The sequence below is a fragment of the Hylaeus volcanicus genome, chromosome 6 (assembly GCF_026283585.1).
Source record: "Hylaeus volcanicus isolate JK05 chromosome 6, UHH_iyHylVolc1.0_haploid, whole genome shotgun sequence".
In the NCBI taxonomy this organism is placed as follows: Eukaryota; Metazoa; Arthropoda; class Insecta; order Hymenoptera; family Colletidae; genus Hylaeus; species Hylaeus volcanicus.
In genome coordinates this window covers 9440545-9459581 of record NC_071981.1, presented here as the reverse complement: position 1 = coordinate 9459581, position 19037 = coordinate 9440545, and the positions used below count along the sequence as shown (strand labels likewise).

At 30.6% G+C, this 19037-nt stretch overlaps 1 protein-coding gene across 2 annotated transcripts in view; it reads left to right on the top strand.

The window, feature by feature from the left end:
• The first annotated feature begins 244 nt into the window (after positions 1 to 244).
• LOC128878462 (SCO-spondin) overlaps positions 245 to 19037 on the top strand; it is a 31446-nt gene continuing 12653 nt past the window's right edge. For both annotated transcript variants that reach the window (XM_054126684.1, XM_054126683.1), the window contains exons 1-3: positions 245 to 483; positions 16702 to 16864; positions 18740 to 18871. In XM_054126684.1, coding sequence (XP_053982659.1) covers positions 430 to 483; positions 16702 to 16864; positions 18740 to 18871 — 349 coding nt within the window. In that variant the 5' untranslated portion in view covers positions 245 to 429. The remainder of the gene's footprint in view (positions 484 to 16701; positions 16865 to 18739; positions 18872 to 19037) is intronic.

Here is a 19037-nt window from a genome sequence, read left to right as displayed (position 1 = left end):
CAAAAATTAAATTTCCCAAATTAAGTTTCCCACAAGCATGAAAACGAGCGTCAATGTCGTGGCGTTAGTAATAAATTACAATGTTGGGGAAGGTTGGATAATTTGACAGAAGAAATCCAGAGCGAGACCGAGACCGAGGCCAAGATCAAGACCAAGACCAAGACCGAGCTAAAGAGGTGGGAGAGCGAGGGAACGCGGTTGTGTCCGCTTTTCCATCGGTTGCACGGGGACGTCCGTCAGTTTGCTTTCAGTCATCCCGTGGCGCGCGCTAGTCGACAACCACGCGCTCGAAAATCGGTTGCGCGCACCTATCGAAACGCAATCGAATCGAAATCGTCGCTTCCGAATACGCTCGTTCGTCATTAACCGTCGATGAAAAAAGTATAACGCGAGCAATCCAGTTACGTGCACATAATATAGGAGGACACGATGCGTGGAAGTCGTCGAACTATTCTACTTCTATGCGTCGCGAGCAATTGTTTGGTGAGTGTGGACCAAGAGTCACCCCTAAAACTGGTGATCGTGTTTTCACGGAATCTTTTGCTTTTTCATACTTCAAAAATGTAGTATCCAAATGTAACGTATCCAAGTTTCTTTGAAGATAGTTATTCTGGAAACTTGTAATTTCGAATTGACCAAGTGAAGGAAGAGATTAGAGTAAAATTAAAAACTATTTCGTGTTCAGGAAACTCAAACATTTCCTGTTACGAGCCCCGTTTGTGGATTTTCGATATTTTTCACATCATTTGAAAAAAAACACGTACAGTGGGTGTAAAATGTATTCGTAGATCGATCAATTTCCAAAAACACTTTTGTGTGAAATTGTGGTTTCTTAAATTCTTTTTTTTATAATCAATGATATTCTACATATTCTTAGAAATCTCTAGAATAGATATAGTATATCCAGACAACAATTACTACTTTATATAATTTGCGAAATTAACAGAAATATACGAAAAATTGGTAGAAATGTAAAAGCAATAAGTATTTGAATTAGAATTAGAAAACGAATTAGAAACGAATTAGAAAACATTTAGGTAATTTAATGCCTAAAAGAGTAGCAGTAATTATAAAATCAAAAGGAAATCCCACGAAGTATTAATTATTTATAAATTAAAGTAAATTTCGTTTCTTTTTGTGAAGTTTTAAAAATTAAACAGTTGTACGAATTGTTTTTTCTTGTTAATTTCGCAATTTATATAAATAACTGTTTTTATTTTTGTACTGTATCCATTCTAGAGATTTCCAAGAATATATAAAATATCATTGTTTCTAAATAAGAAGTGAATAAATTACAATTTCACGTGGTATCTACGGTAGTTGTGACGTTTTGGAATGAGTTTTATTTTTGTTTCCCATCACGTATTTCTTATTTTTATTTTTATTGTATCGTATTGACAAACTGACCAGAGAACAATTTGACGAATCGAATTTTTTTCTCACGAATAAATCACGTAATGAGTTTTCCAAAAAAATCATTTCAATTTTCAGATTAATATGTTTAGAGTAGACACGAAGAAACAATATGAAATAATTTCATCCAAATGGGAGGAAAGAGTAATTTTGAGGTAATTCTCATAATTTTCAGCGCACAAATTTCTTTATTATAAAAATATGAATTATGATTTTCAAAGCTTTGGAATGTCTTATATGAAATACTTTGGTATCCGACAGACAAATGTCCAACAAATTATTACCAGAGCTGGGTAAAATACGTATTTTAGATATTAAACAGTAAATAAATATTTTATTTCGCATCATGCATGAATTTTTAAAAATAAAATATTTTATTTCGGATCATGCAAGTATTTTTAAAAATAAAATATTTTATTTGTTATAAGAAATGTTTAATATAATATTTCAAATAATATTCTATTTGAAAAACACTGAAAATATTTGTGCCATAGTTCGGAATATTTTATTTATTTATTTTATTATCAGAAAATAAAATATTTTTATTTTACTAAATTATAGTGTAAAATATATTTATTTTGGTAATCTAAAACGAACAAAGTACTTTTCCTCTGGATTATAAACATACATTCAATGTAGTTCTTTAATGAATACTTCTATTAAGAATCTTCAATAAGAATCTTCATAAAATGAGTGACGGAAAAAGATATTCTTCAATCGCAAGAAATAGTTTCTCCATCTGTGTATCATATTTACACAGTTTATTTTCAGGTTAAGAACTATGGAAAGTATTCTATTTTATGCTTTATGTTATTAAATGAAACATATTTTATTTGATGTGTTAGGTTATCAAAATAAAATATTTATTTTCATGCTTTAACTATAGATTACCAAAATAAATTATTTTATTTTACGTTTTACATTATCAAAATAAAGTATTTTATTTGCTGAAATTTTATATCCCATTTGAAATACTATTTTATTGGAATTCTGAAGAATCTATTATTTAATATAGTATTTAAAATATTTTCTCTACAAATATTACCCATCTCTGATTATTACTTTCGTTCGTTTGATGTTTTTTATTACGGTCTTTCGTTAAAGTATGGCGAAGCAGTCGATGGCACAGTTGTTATGGCAATGCGGATGACTAATTGACCCGTAGGTCACTGGTTTCCGATCGCTGCTTTAGTAGAGTATAACTACCGTATACCGTGAGAAAAAAAATTAGAACAAAATCAAAGGCTGTATCGTGTTCAAGAAACTCGAGATCCAACTCGACAACGGGAACATCGAATAGGAATTCGTGTCTACGGAAACGGGATAATGGGGGGTTTGGCGTGTGTAGGGACTCGAGTCAATGATTGCAGGGCCGATAAACCCGGCCGGGTATTACTCTTTTATGAAACTCTGAATTCTAATACTCTTTCACATACGCGCAATAAGTCACGGCATTCATGGTTATATTTTTGGCTACCTTTACCTCGAATACAAATGTATCTATATTATAACTAGACTGCGGAAGTTTATGCGCGATAAATATGTAACATGCATATGCAAAATATGCATGAAAAATATCCAAAGTATGCACGAAAAATATCCAAAGTATGTACGAAAAATATGCCAAATATGCACGAAAAATTTGAATAAAACGTAGTATAATAAGTACTATATTAGTATGTTACAGAATATTCGCTATGTACACATATATAAAATACTTTTCACAATTATTCTGGTATATTATAATTCGCGCGACAATAAATTACGAGCATTTTTTCCAAATTTAATGGTGTTAGTTGGCGGCGTTTGTCTGTCAAAATTAATTTATACGCGGAGAACGATCGCTCTACATCACACGAAGTAATCGGTACGTATTTTTTAGACCAACATTGTTCCGGCACACTCATTGGTCCTTGACCGCCCTCGTTATTTAAAAAATTAAAAATTTCGATAATTTATAACATTTCTCATAGTATTTTCGAATTTTGAATGCTTCTTCGTATCAATCTACAGTGGCGTGTAAAAGTTATCAAACAAATAGGTTTTCCACTTATATTTCGAAACTGATGTTTGCATTAATTTTTACTTACATTGGGTATACAATGGGTGTAGAATGTATTCTTAATTATGCTGAGGGATAGAAATAGTTCGGATAACTTTTACCATCGATACCTTCTTAACGGTGAAGTTTAATGCATAAGTATGTTAATACTTTTTCGTAGAGCACCAGAAACTATGTCGATCTGTATCGTCAGAAATATAGGTTTCCGTTAAAAAAAAGTGCAGTTGCATTTTTCTGATGCACCGATGCACAAAAGTCCATAAAAGTAGTTGCGTGTTATGCACCATCTGAAATCATTTAACTTTCACTTATAACATTTTTTTTCTATTTTCAATCGTTTAGAAGATACAGCCTGTTCCAGTTGCGCGGGACACCTTGTATACACTAGTGTGCAAAAATTATAAGCCCCCCACACTTTTTAGTGATTTCAAGCTTCACATAACATCTCGTGAAAATCCAGTAATACTACGTTGTTTTCCACGAAAAATAATTCCTGTTTGCAAATATTGGAAATTTTAAACCACATTTACATGTTGCTACATTAAAAAGTGTGAATTTTTGGACATACAAAAGTATTAGACCTATTTCTAAAAAATTGTCTTTCGTTTATACGTATTGTATGTATTGGGATGTCCGGAAAGTTCATGCCTATTTTTAAGAAAAATTCAAAGGCATATTTGAATTTTGATGTATATTTATTGAATTATAAATCTATATGTACCATTTTGTTCCACAACCTTTCCACCTGTTAAGAAATGTACACATTTTATTCGTTTTCAACCATTCCGATATATTCAAACCTGCACCGGCTACTAAAAATCGGCATGGACTTTCCAGACAGCCCAATATATGTATACTTATTATATGGTTATATATATATATTAAATGAATATACATGAAATGATATATATGAAATGAATGTACACGTATAAAGTGCTGCGTTATCTACATACATAGCTATTTGTGTTTTTTGGAATTTTTATATGTCATTGTAATACTGGACCAAAAATAGAACCTTTTGGTACTTTTGCTAGTTTTTGTTTCTGCATCGACTTTTTATTATTTACTGTTACTCTGAAGTTTTCTTTTTCAAATATGAGTAAATCAGTTTGATAATTGAACTTGGATATATTTACTGTATTAGTTTGTAATAATCTCATTAATAATTCTTAATCCCTATTGCATAGTGTTACGTTTTTCTCTGAATTCGAATTGTTCGTCTATCGTTATTGCACGATTTTTTTCATGTTTTTTCATTTGATTCTACAGTAATTCTGCTGTAACGAAAATTTCCTATATTTCTTCCGATAAGCAGTAGTAATCGTTTCAATGTCGTATATTTTATAATTTATGAACCGTTTGCTTCCAAAACTATATACCATTAGTTTCAGTACTTTATTATCTACCATTGTGTAGTAGCTAATTAATGAGACAGTGTCACGCTCGGATACCTCTCTTTGCGAGTAATCAGAGGATGGACCCTTGGCTACCTCCCACGCTCCGCGACACGAAACGACACTAACCGAGCACTCAAGTTCGCGGCTAATATCACGTTACCGCGATTCGCTCGCTGGTAATTAAGCAACCACGAGCGAACGTAAAAAGGCGCGCAACTTACGAGGGAACGTTATCGTTGGTCGTGGTCGCTAGCGGAGAACGAATCAACTTCTTCGAACAAAAGTGCGAGCCGCGCGCTCACGGGTAACCGGTTAACGGTGCGCAATGCGCGCATGTGTTTGCGGTCGTATCATCGGCTCGTCTCGATTCAAGCGGCACGGCGGTTGTTCGAGTTTCCGTCTCGATATTATACGAAGTCTTGAGCACTATGTGTGATAAAGTCGATGTAAACAGTCGAAAATGTGTTTTTGCGTACAGAAATCCATAGGTTAACCCTTAGCGCTCGAGGCATTGTTTTATAGAACCAAATCCAGTTCATTTTTATAATAAATTTCTGTAAACCCAAAAAGCTCTACTTCGAAAAGAAACATCTACCAACATTCGTGACTCAATGAATTATTACTAACTTCCTGATTTATAGGGAAGTTATTGCCCCTAAAATGAAAAATCGATTTTTTTAGCAGATCTCCATGTTTCAAGGTCATTGGAGTAATTTTAGTCTATTTTTAACAAATTGTTCGTGTGTGTGCGTATGTATGTACGTATATAAACAAATTTTTCGTTAACGTTTTCTAAGAAACTAATAGCGAGATCAAAGTGATCGATGATGCAATCGATGTGTATCAATCTAACTTAGAGCTGATTAGATTTTGTTCTAATTCGGTCCAGTAGTTTTTTTAGTTTTTTTTAAGAAAACTTAACTCAACTAACTCAATCTAGATGGGAAAATATAAATTTATGAGCGAATAACTAAACGGAAATAATATATATACATATATTACTATTTTTACATTTGTATGCATATGTATAACACATGTATACATATAGGGTGCTCCAAAAGTATGAAGACAGTCAAATATTTCCAAAATGGAACATTTATGAGAAAAATGGTTTAGAGAAATGATTTAGGGTTTCAAAAATTCTATTGAACGATCGTGTCCGTTTGACCTACAAACGACCGGTCAAAGTCCCGTCAAGGTCAACATGATTTTTTTAATTGAATACCTCATTTTTTATCATGCACTGTGAAAGCTGGCTATGAGACCTTTTCAAAACACTAGTTTCAAACATTTTTTTATTCGCGATAGACGGCGCTGTAATCGGAAATCGGGAAGTTCCTTGTGTGGCCCGTAAAGGGTCGCACACAAAATATACATGAATAGCTGTATGAATTAAGCGAGCAAGAACAACCCTACTCGCGAGATCGCGAAGCGAGCGGGCAACAATAACCAACTAGTTTCAATTTATAATTAACTGTATTCTGATATACAATGGGTGTAGAATGTATTCGTATACCGATCAATTTCCCAAAAAACTTTTGTGTGAAATTGTAGTTTCTAACTTCTTTTTTTATAATCAATGATGTTTTACATATTCTCGGAAGTCTCTAAGATAGATATAGTCCGAACAACATTTACTGGTTAATATAATTTGTGAAATTAACAAAAAAATTCGAAAAGTGGGTAAAAGTGTAGAAGCAATAAGTATTTGTACGATTCTTATGACGAACCATTTACAGTAGAGTTTGTAACGTAAACACATTAGTTTATTGCTCCGTACGAATTAGAAAACCATAAATTTCCAGTAAAGTACTTTTAAAAAAGGCTCTAATAGAGGAATGGAAGAAGATCCCACTTCGAATAACTAATAATTTAGTTAATTTAATGCTTATAAGAGTTGCAATAATTATAATATTAAAAGGAAATCCCACGAAGGAAGTATTATATACTTATAAATTAATGTAAATTTCTGTTTTTTCAATCAAGTTTTAAAAATTAAACAGTTGTGCGAATACTTACTGCTTCAATATTTCTATCGATTAATTGTTGTTTTCTTGTTAACTTCTCAACTTACATAAATAGTTATTTTTTTTGTACTCTATCTATTCTAGAGATTTTCGAGAATATGTAGAATGTCATTGTTTATAAAAAATAAGTTAATAAATTACAATTTTACATAGTTTTTTTGGAAATTGATCGGCGTACGAATACGTTCTACACCCACTGTAAGTAAAATTGAAATGGTACGTTCAAAAAGTCACTTTTAAATGACATATGTCGCCTTAGAGGCGCCACTCGAGGGCAAAGGGTTAAATGTTTTTTCTTGGTTATTTTACAGAATTTAGTGTGAGCTTACATATTATACGCTTTTGAGAATTACGTGCAATAGGGCCAATATAAACAATTGGATACCAATATTTTAAATAAAAGTTAATCTGTTTCAATCGGCTATAAATTGCAACAAAAAATAGTTTTAGATAAAATCTAAAAATTGTCATGGTCATTTTCCTTTTTTAAAATGATACTTTGCATTTGGCTCTTGACTTAACAATATTATATAGCCCGTACAAAAATCCATAGGTTGAATGATTTGTTTTGATTACTTTACACAATTGAGTGAGAGCTTCCATATTATACGAAGTCTTGAGAATTATGTGTGATGGGGCCAATGTAAAGAATTGGGTACCAATATTTTAAATAAAAGTTAATCTGTTTCAATCAGCTATAAATTGCAATAAAAAATAGTATCTAAAAATTGTCATGGTCATTTTCATTTTTTAAAATGACACTTTGCATTGGCTCTTGACTTAACAATATTATATAGCCCGTACAAGAATCCATAGGTTAAATGTTCTGTCTTGATTAGTTTACACAATTGAGTGTGAGCTTACATATTATTCGAAGTCTTGAGAATTATGTGCGATTGGGCCAATGTAAACAGTCGAAAATGTGTTCTTGCGTACAAAAATCAATAGGTTAAATGTTTTGTATTGATTACTTTACACAATTGAGTGTGAGCTTACCTAAGCCTGAATCTGATCTCAACAAACGTTTTGTGTTAAAATAGTGAAAAGTTATAAAGTAAATATAACACACGCTTAACGATATCTGAAAATTAACATAAAATAACAGTTGTATTTGTATTTGTATTTAATGTGAAACATTTACATAGATATTGACACATTTCGTGTAACAAAATATCTTTATGTTTACATATTCCTTTTTCAGATTTACTTCCGTTATAAAATAGCAGTCGACTAGATTTTCAGAATTTATATTCAACTAGTCGTAAATTTATTGCACATTGTCTGCGTTTGTTCAACATAAACAAAGATGTCACGTATTATTTCCAACATTTAATTTGTGTACGTTTTTACAGAAAAATTGTGTTATTTAGATTAAATAACATTAACTGTGAAGTCACTACTGAGTCAGTGCTGTTTGAATGAAGACACTCACGTTTTCCACATTTTTTGATTTACCATTCCATAAGAATCAGTTACACTCAGCATTATCAGCTTATATCTTACTTACATTGTGGCTTAATTAATACGTGATTATATCTAAAAAAAAAAATAGCAACCGATCATCTCTATTTTATCCGGTAAATAGATATTTTTTAATTGATATTATTTAGTTTCAATGTTACATAGAAGTTATGTAATGATAAAAAATTGTAGGTAATAACATAGTAATTATGTTATAGTTCTTGACTATGTGTGTTAGTTGTTTGACGAGATATTTGTGTCATTATTTATCGAATAGTTATGTTTTAATGTAACAAAAGTAAATGTAGATTCAACACATTAAGTTAAGTTTAATACTACAAGTTTGTTAAATTTACACAAAATAAATTGTTATAAATTCACCAATTTTTTGTGTTAATCTATTCAACATAGAGCTTGGGTTATCAATTGACACAACCATGATATGTTAAATTTCATAAAAATATGAACCGTTTAGGACATGTGAGTTGTGATGAAGTTAATACAAAATTTTCAACATTGTAACAATGAGAAAAATTAGAGTACAATGCTCGTTAAATTTACGCTACACTTTTCATGTGGGTTTTGATATCAAACGTATTCTCAATACGTTTGTACGCTGTTTCGACGAAATTCCAGTTCATTATCATTTTGTATTATTATTTATTCTTCTCTAATTGATAATTTTTATGAGTGATCAAAATGAACTTCTTCCATAGATAACTGCTTGAGCAATCGAAAAAGTATTGTACACTAATAACTGTTATTTGTAACCAAAAAGTTTAAAAATCGATATTTTTTAATCATTTTATTCTTCGATTTGTTTTCCTTATATTCTGTGTTCATTATCTTGAATTTCAATAATAATCAATTTTTTATTAATGATTTTTATCGTTGAAAATTTTAGAATGACTGTTATTTTTGGTCCCTGGTTATAACTCCTTAATAAAACATTTAAGAACATACGTTCATATAACATCTTTTTCTTACTTTTGCGTGTAGAACACCCTGATTTGGTCGGAAAAAACTGGGACACCTTATATATCAGATATAATACTTTATGTAAATTCTGTATATGATTTTAATATTGTTCAACAAATTGCAGTCCTATATCCAGTGAGGCTCGACAAAAATGTACTAAAATAAGAAAGTATAGACCGCAAAGATATAAAATTTTCGAAATTATGGTTTAGATATGTACATTGAAATCATTGATTTGTATATTGAATTCATTGACTGCCAAAACTGCCCATGCTTCATTTCAATTTGTTGATTATTCATATACGTCATAAAAACTATGTTCTATGTTAATTGGCACTTCTCTCGTGCATTGCTACAGATTACAAATATCACACCAGTAAATAATATATTTTCCATTATACCTGATGATAATCAGTACATGTAAAACGTTTATCCTGTGCACGGAAAATTTACGTACAATTGTTTAATGAATATTTCAATGAGGTTGCATGTAAGGCCTAATTTCAACAAATTTAATTATTTTTTTAATATCTAATTGTATGTAACCACGCGGGCTCCGACGACCGGTCTCCATGGTTCTCACGAACGGCCGAACAATGCGTGCGCGATATCGTGCGAGAAACTCGCAGCCAGCAAAACTGGGAAACGCGGAAGGAATTGCAGGAGGCAGAAGCTCCAGATGATAGCGGAACGGCTGTTGTCGGAGAAGAGTAGCGATAATGGCCTTGACGAATAGTACCTTGCGAGGCGTGTAGCGATGGGCTCGAGGTCGGTCAAATCAGCGATGGAGTAGTCAACAGAATCGATGACGTCACAAAATTGAATTATTTCGTACCTTATTACTAGACTGCGGAAGTTTATGCACGATAAATATGTAACATGCATATGGAAAACAAACCCTTTACGGGTCACACAAGGAACTTCCCGATTTCCGATTACAGCGCCGTCTATCGCGAATAAAAAAATGTTTGAAACTAGTGTTTTGAAAAGGTCTCATAGCCAGCTTTCACAGTGCATGATAAAAAATGAGGTATACAATTAAAAAAATCATGTTGACCTTGACGTGACTTTGACCGGTCGTTTGAAGGTCAAACGGGCACGATCGTTCAATAGAATTTTTGAAACCCTAAAACATTTCTCTAAACCATTTTTCTCATAAATGTTCCATTTTGGAAATATTTGACTGTTTCTATACTTTTGGAGCACCCTGTATGTATACATACATGTGTTATACATATGCATACAAATGTAATAATAGTAATATATGTATATATATATATTATTTCCGTTTGGTTATTCACTCATAAATTTATATTCTCCCATCTAGATTGCGTTATTGAGTTAAGTTTTCTTAAAAAAACTAAAAAACTACTGGACCGAATTAGAACAAAATCTAATCAGCTCTAAGTTAGATTGATACACATCGATTGCATCATCGATCATTTTGATCTCGCTGTTAGTTTTTAGAAAACGTTAACGAAAAATTTGTTTACATACGTACATTCATACACACACACACGAACAATTTGTTAAAAATAGGCTAAAATTACTCCAATGACCTTGAAACATGGAGATCTGCTAAAAAATTGATTTTTATTTTAGGGGCAAATACAATAACTTCCCTATAAATCGGGAAGTTAAAAATATGCAAAATATGCACGAAAGATTTGAATAAAATGTAGTACAATAAGTAATAAAGTGTGGTCCATGCAATTGTTTCAAGTCATAACTCCGTTATTACTGCATTTACGAAAAAATGCCAAAGAAGAAAGATAAATGGTTCGAAGAGCACTACATCTGTAGGCCTTTAACTTTTTTTTAGATGCAGCAGTGCATGTGCAATTAACAAATGCATCATTTCTTTAAATAGGAATGCATATTCTTTTTTACACAGATCGATTCTTCTGTTCATTCTACGTAAAAAATGATTAGGGTACTTTGCAAAAAAATTATTAGTTCTTCTCGAGATATATTCAAAAAATGTCTTTATTGAAGAAGATGCTCAAACGGTTCATGACTAGTAAGGTAAACACACTTGTAAAGATAAACACTTATGAGCAATTTAAATGAACTTCTCTCATCGATAACTGTTATGAGCAATTAAAATCAACTTCTCTCATCGATAATTGTTATGAGCAATTATAATGAACTTCTTTAATTGATAATTGTTGTGAGTGATCAAAATGAATTTCTTTCATCGATAATTGTTATGAGCGATCGAAATAAATTTCTGTCATCGATAACTGTTATGAGCAATTAAAATGAACTTCTCTCATTGACAATTGTTATGAGTGATCAAAATGATTTTCTTCCATAGATAACTGCTTTGAGCAATCGAAAAAGTATTGTACACTAATAACTGTTATTTGTAACCAAAAAGTTTAAAAATCGATATTTTTTAATCATTTTATTCTTCGATTTTTTCCCTTATAGTCTGTGTTGATTATCTTGGATTTCAATAATAATCAATTTTTTATTAATGATTTTTATCGTTGAAAATTTTAGAATGACTGTTATTTTTGGTCCCTGGTTGTAACTTCTTAATAAAACATTTAAGAGCATATGTTCATACAATATTTTTTCCTTACTTCTGCGTGTAGAACATCCTGGCAAAGTTTGACCGGAAAAAACTGGGACTTCCTGTATAAAGTAAAATAAAAAATTATATTACTTTCGATTATGGTCGAGTAAAATCAACTTCCAAATATTTGAATATGCACCAATGTATTGTATATCGCGTAAGTACCAAAGAAGTATTTTTTTAACAACGAGTTTATTAAAGAGCTCTTTCTTGATATAATGTGGAGAATATACGATGCTGATACACTTACGCAAAATATTAGTATCGTCAGTTGCGCCGTCCTTGTCTAGCTGGTACCGTTGCGATCCAGTATTACACGAATTGTTGCGAAGATTACCACGATTTACTCGCAGCATGAGATTTACGTCTCTGATGAGGTTATTTATCAAGCAAATGCTGTTACCATAATGCTGCGGCTTTCGTCCTCTCTGCCCACTTATAGACTTAATTTACGTCTTATTAGTGCAATGTATGATATATTTAACAGGCATGTTCTGGATTTGAACACATAAGTTACCTTAATCTCGTGTACGCTCTTGAAGAGGACCAGGATATGAACTTAATATTCACTTTATTTACCGGGCTATTTAGGAACAGTCTTTAATTAAGAAAAGAATCTTCTACAGTAACATAGATCAATCTAGGCTGGCAATAATTCCTCCATACTGTTACTAGGTACATTGAAAGCCAAGTCTGTTTCCAAAAACTAAACATTGTAAGTAGACAACCATCAACACAGTAAATAAATTCGAAAAGTTAAATACTGCAATTAAAAAGCCGAAAAATAGCCTCCCGGTATATAAAGTGTTAAAAGTCGAAGTCACTGTACCATACTGTATGAATAAAACTATCTCTACGTTGTACAGAGTCTCCCATGTAACACTTTTCACGATTTTTCAAGTACTTGCGATAATCAGACAAGAAAGTATTTTAAATAAAAGTTAATCTGTTTCAATCGGCTATAAATTGCAATAAAAAGAAATATGTAAAAATTGTTAAGGTCGATAATTGTCAAGGTCATTTTCATTTTTTAAAATGGCACTTTGCATTTGGCTCTTGACTTAACAGTATTATAGCCGGAACCAAGGCTGATTTATTTATTTAAATAATTTATTTTTGAAAAAATCTTTTTTTGTTAATTTATGTTACTAAATATTGTTTCTCATTTATGAAAATTTATATGTGCAAACTACAAGTTAAAATTAAGGATACATATTTTTAGAAATTTTGATTTTCACCATATAACAATAATTATATAAAATGGGAAATTCCTTCTTCCGCGCCAAAAATGTGGCTTCTTTATCATTTCTTTTTTTCATAAGGTATGCAAGATTTTAATTTGAAATTTTACACACATCTCTAGTATTATTTCAGTATGATGTACAAATCTTTATGGAAAGATTTATCGAAAAATATAAATGTTACAGCTCGTTGACCGTGACGTTGCAATAAAATCATTTTCTAGGAACCTGTCTACCGAATTATAGAAGAGTTACCTGTATTTGAAATAACAGATGAAAAATGTATTTCTACATGTGGTAGACTCTGTCGATCAGGTTATTAATAGAAAGTGATGTTTCCCGTTTACTTGGAAAGTTGGAAAAGTTATCCCCATTTTTTTTGTTTAAGTCAATGTTTTCTAATGTTCTTAATATTAGAAAACATTGCGGTGAATTTGTTCCGCAACTTTCTCCATAAGTCAAATTGTAGAAGTACACAAGTTGGATAGAAATCTATTTATTATATAAAATTGAATTTTTAATTTCCGAATGAAATATAAAATAGTTGAAAAGGACAATTCTGGGAGATTAAAAAAATGATCGAAATTTGTATCTTCAACGGTTTTGAAAATAAAAATTGTTTCGTGAAAATCGGCAAAAATTTCCAACTTTGAACGTATGTACTTTTTTAACAATCTCGAAAATACCAAAATAATAATTGAAGCATAAGTAATGTAGCCGACATTTAATTAGCATTCTTAACGAAATAGCATTAATGTTTAAATTAGCGCATCTTTCAAAACGGAAAGTAAGTTACCTATACTATAAATTGTATTTTTCTATCTAGTATTGACATTATAATCAATCCTTTTCTTAAACTTAAGAATATGTTAAAAGTATAAGTATAACATTTAACAAATGTTAGTAACATTCAAATGAGGTTTCTATATAAAATGACAAGATAAGGAGAACGATCTGTGGAAGGAGATTTAAAATATTTGAAATGAAATTGGTCAAGCCGTTTCGACGTAATCGGTGAACAAACAAAAAAAGAAAAAATATACATGTCAAATTTAGTAACCTCTTCCTTGTCGAAGTTGGTCAAAAATGCTTTTATTTTTCAACAGGACAATACTCTTAAACATAAAGCTAAAGTTGCGATGAAATATTTCAAAGAAAATAATATTCAGTTAGTACAGCGGCTTTTTCAGACTCTGGAGCTAAACCCAATACAACATTTGTGGGAAAATTTTAAAAGAAATGTGCCAAGAAACTAAAGAAAAATATATTTCATTGCTATTTCTATTTCTATTTCTATTTCTATTTCTATTTTATATATATTTCTATTTGTATTTACATTTATATTTTTATATTTCAAATATATTTTATTTTTATAAAAATATATAAAGATAATATTTTTCTTAACGCAGTAAAATCCGATTGGAACAATATTAACATTGATGTTATTACAAAATTAATTTGTAGCATGCGAAATTACCTTAAAACTATTATAGAAACGAAGGGATACCATACCCGCTATTATTTAAATTAATATGTGCAATATTTGTTATGTATTTAAAAGCGTTAACTTACCTTTCAAAAATTACTTTTCAGTGCTATCGTGATGAACGGACTATATATATTCTTTATTCTTTTTGTTTATTCGTTAAGGCAGCATCAAATTATTGTCTGTTTGCATTTATATGATACATGTAAATAAAAAAATAACTAAAAGATTTATCGTTATTATCAGACATATAAGTGTTTTATTAAGGTGTTATTTATAACGTTAATCGTGACTTATTTTCTGAGGCTACTGTATATTAATTTCAATAGAATCCGTGACCTTGATCGATTTAACGTGGAATACTCCCTGACAAAACTTACAGATCCTCAATTATAAATTGAACGACAGTGGCTGAAAACCAACTTATTAGAATACAGGAAAGGCAAAACCAATTTATTATTAACGCAAAACTAATCTGATAGCCCAGCGACCAATGTAATCAAACGTTAACACAATCCCGTAGCTCAGCGAATAGTGTAATCAAACACAAAGCCTGTCCCCTAGATGAGCGACCAGAGGTGGGTAATATTTTTAGAGAAAATATTTTAAATACTATTTGAAATAATAGATTCTTCAGAATTCAAATAAAATATTTTATTTTGATAATGTAAAACGTAAAATAAAATAATTGATTTTGGTAATCTATAGTTAAGAGGGTATCCTGAATTAGGAGGTATAAAAAAACCGGTTTTTCGTGAATTTTTTTAGGATGGGAAAAAATAATTAATTCTATCGAACTTTTTATCCTATTTTCATACATATTCGAGTAGTCTGTACATATTTCTTCTATGTAAACTAAAAAAATTCATACAAAAAAATTTTAAACAACTTTTTTTATCAAGTTAAAGTGATTTTTTTCACTTAAAGAACTCGTTCTTTTTTTCAAACTTGCAGTAATTTCACATTTCACCATTTTTGCGGGATTTTCTTAGTTCATATAGAAGGAAAATGTATGAAAATGAAAATTTCTTTTGGTTTTTTTGTGTCAAACGAAAATTACGACCTGCATCTTTCCCGCCAATAGGAGGTTTTAATTGTGAGGTGCTCTACAAATGTGCATCACAGTCGACTCAATTTGAATATTTCTTATTGAAAAAATGTGTACAGACTACTCAAATATGTATGAAAATAGGATAAAAAGTTCGATAGAATTAATTATTTTTTCCCATCCTAAAAAAATTCACGAAAAACCGCTTTTTTTAGACCTTCTAATTCAGGATACCCCCTTAAGGCATGAAAATAAATATTTTATTTTGATAATCTAACATATAAAATAAAATATGTTTCCTTTTTAATAACATAAAACATAAAATTGAATACTTTCCATAGTTCTTAACCTGAAAATAAACCGTGTAAATATGATACACAGATGGAGAAACTATTTCTTGCGATTGAAGAATATCTCTTTCCATCAATCATTTTATGAAGACTCTTATTGAAGATTCTTAATAGAAGTATTCATTGAAGAACTACATTGAATGTATGTTTATAATCCAGAGAAAAAGTACTTCGTTCGTTTTAGATTACCAAAATAAATGTATTTTACACTATAATTTAGTAAAATAAAAATATTTTATTTTCTGATAATTAAATAAATAAAATATTCCGAACTATGGCACAAATATTTTCAGTGTTTTTCAAATAGAATATTATTTGAAATATTATATTAAACATTTCTTATAACAAATAAAATATTTTATTTTTAAAAATACTTGCATGATCCGAAATAAAATACTTTATTTTTAAAAATACATGCATGATTCAAAATAAAATATTTATTTACTGTTTATTATTTAAAATACGTATTTTGCACAGCTCTGTGAGCGACTAATGTAATCAAACGCAAAATGTATCCATACTCACTTCCGTTTGATTACATTTAAAAGTGAAAAACAAAATCAGAATGGTTTTCAATCATAAAACATGGTTTGCCCGTACTTGGTTCAGCGGAATATACTACACGAAAAGAACTAAAAGTATTTTCGTGCATTTCAGGTGACGATTCTATGTTCGCCAACGACGAGGATGACGAAGTTAGGGGACGCATGTAACAGAGACGAGGACTGCGATGCGAGCATCGTTGGTGGTCAATGTCGTCTCGGCTATTGCAGCTGCCCGCCATACTTTGCCAAGTATAATTCGACGCGCTGCGTCGAGGGTAAGAATTCGTTTCGATCGTTTCACGCAGAGATGGGCAAAATTCTCATTTAGATAAAAAATGTCTAATAAGAGATTAACAAAACTTTCTCGATTCTTTCATCGGTTACATGATATACAGTACTCCACCAAAGTACTTAGGCCACCATGCGAAGCTTACATTACACTTGAATAAATATATGTTAGTGGAATAAATATTGGGTTGTCCAGAAAGTTCGTACCAATTTTTAAGAAAAATTCAAAGGCACATTTGAATTTTGATACATATTTATTGAATTATATAAATATCATTTTGTTCCACGACCTTTCCACCTCCCATGTTAATTGTTTTCAACCATTCCAATATAAACAGACGTATACCACCTACCAAAAATCTAATATGATGCATTAGGTATAGAAATCAATTCTGTCTCTTTATATTCAATCATTTATAATTAACGATCAAACAAACTGACCTGTACGTGAAGTTCGATCGTAATTATGTGAAATCCTCGTTCGAGATGATTACATGTAGTAGTCTTCTGGACTCGATATTTCACAACGTTTAAATGTTTTGAATTTCCCGCGCGTCACGATATTTTCTACTAAATTTGTGTATCGAAATACAGAAATATGCATCCTCAATGTCCAACGAGCCCATAAAATAATTTTCCACTATTAATTTTGTCGCTGTTCTCAAATCTTCCATTTTAAAATGGTATCTTTGTATAAATTCATAAACTTTTTCAAGTTTAGTATGAATCTATAACTTCCATTTGGTTTCTGAACCAAAACATATGAAGATAAAAATTGTCCCCTACAGGGTTCACATTTTTCAATAGATTTTTTAGCAATCAGTTCTTTAACGGCCAGTCTTAATTCTAATTTATTTTTATTGGATATTTTTGGTTCAGGAGAAATTTTTTGTTGGTAGAGAAGACTTACAAAGGGTATCTTATATCCTCTTATATAACGAGCGCCTATAGATGCTCTCAATCTCCAAGTGGTAAACCAACAAATTTTGCTTATTGTTATTTTTCTTTTAACAAATTACAAAGATATTCGATAATTAGAATAATAGTAAGAGTATAATAATAAGCAGGGCTACTAAAGTTTGCATAGATGCATTGCAATGGCCATCAGGCTGACATTGAATTGAGTTATGTGTATTGATACGTTGCAATAGAGATCAGGTTGAGGACTTAGAAGATCGGTACTTTAATGCAGCATAATAACGAGTCCGTATATCTGTTTAAACGAGAGGTATAAGTGATTGAATATAAAGTCACAGAATTAATTTCTACACCTAATATATTTATTATTTATATATTTATTAATTTTTACACCTAATATATGAATTATAAATATGTAATTATTATATGTTACATTATATATCCTTATGTAAGGAAACATGGTATACTTATTCTAATATACTACATACACATATAATGGATTTGTAAAAAATGATTTAAAAGATTTAAAGGAGAATGAAACATTAAAAGTAATGAATTGATCATTTAAAAGTCTTCATGTAAATATTATTGAACATGTTGGCTAATTCAGTTATAATTTTTTTTAAAAAAAGGTGGTACAATATTTTAAACAGTAAAACCGATAATTTACCACACTTTTAAAAATTCCTCGAGCTACGTTTAAATATCACTAAAGACTACCACATCCAAATTTCGACGAAATCCGAGATATTACTTCAAAACGTGTCCGATTTCACGTGGATGAAGTCTGAATTGGGATCGGTAAAAAATTACGTTACATTTTAATCGTAGTTTCTATTCTTTATTTATTATTTAAATAAAATTCTGGTTATCTCTAATATAATGTAAATTCACGATGACGCAGCGAAAAATAGCAAGTTTTCATCTGTTTTTCTATGAAACAGCTACGTTGCTAGGCCAAGAGTGTTTCGTCGAGGAGCAATGCTCATTGAAAGTAGCCAACAGCGGATGTTTCGACGGTTTCTGCGGGTGCAAAGACGGATTTCTTCAGTTTCGTCGGCATACGTGCCTAGGGCGTAAGTATAATAATCTTCAAATAATTAAAACATTTTTCTATCGAATAAGTGAAATGCAATTACCTGGATTACTCTTTATGGCTGTTTCGAGTGTATTAAACATCGTTTAAAATCGTATTATATATCATATATCATATATCATATATCATATATCATATATCATATA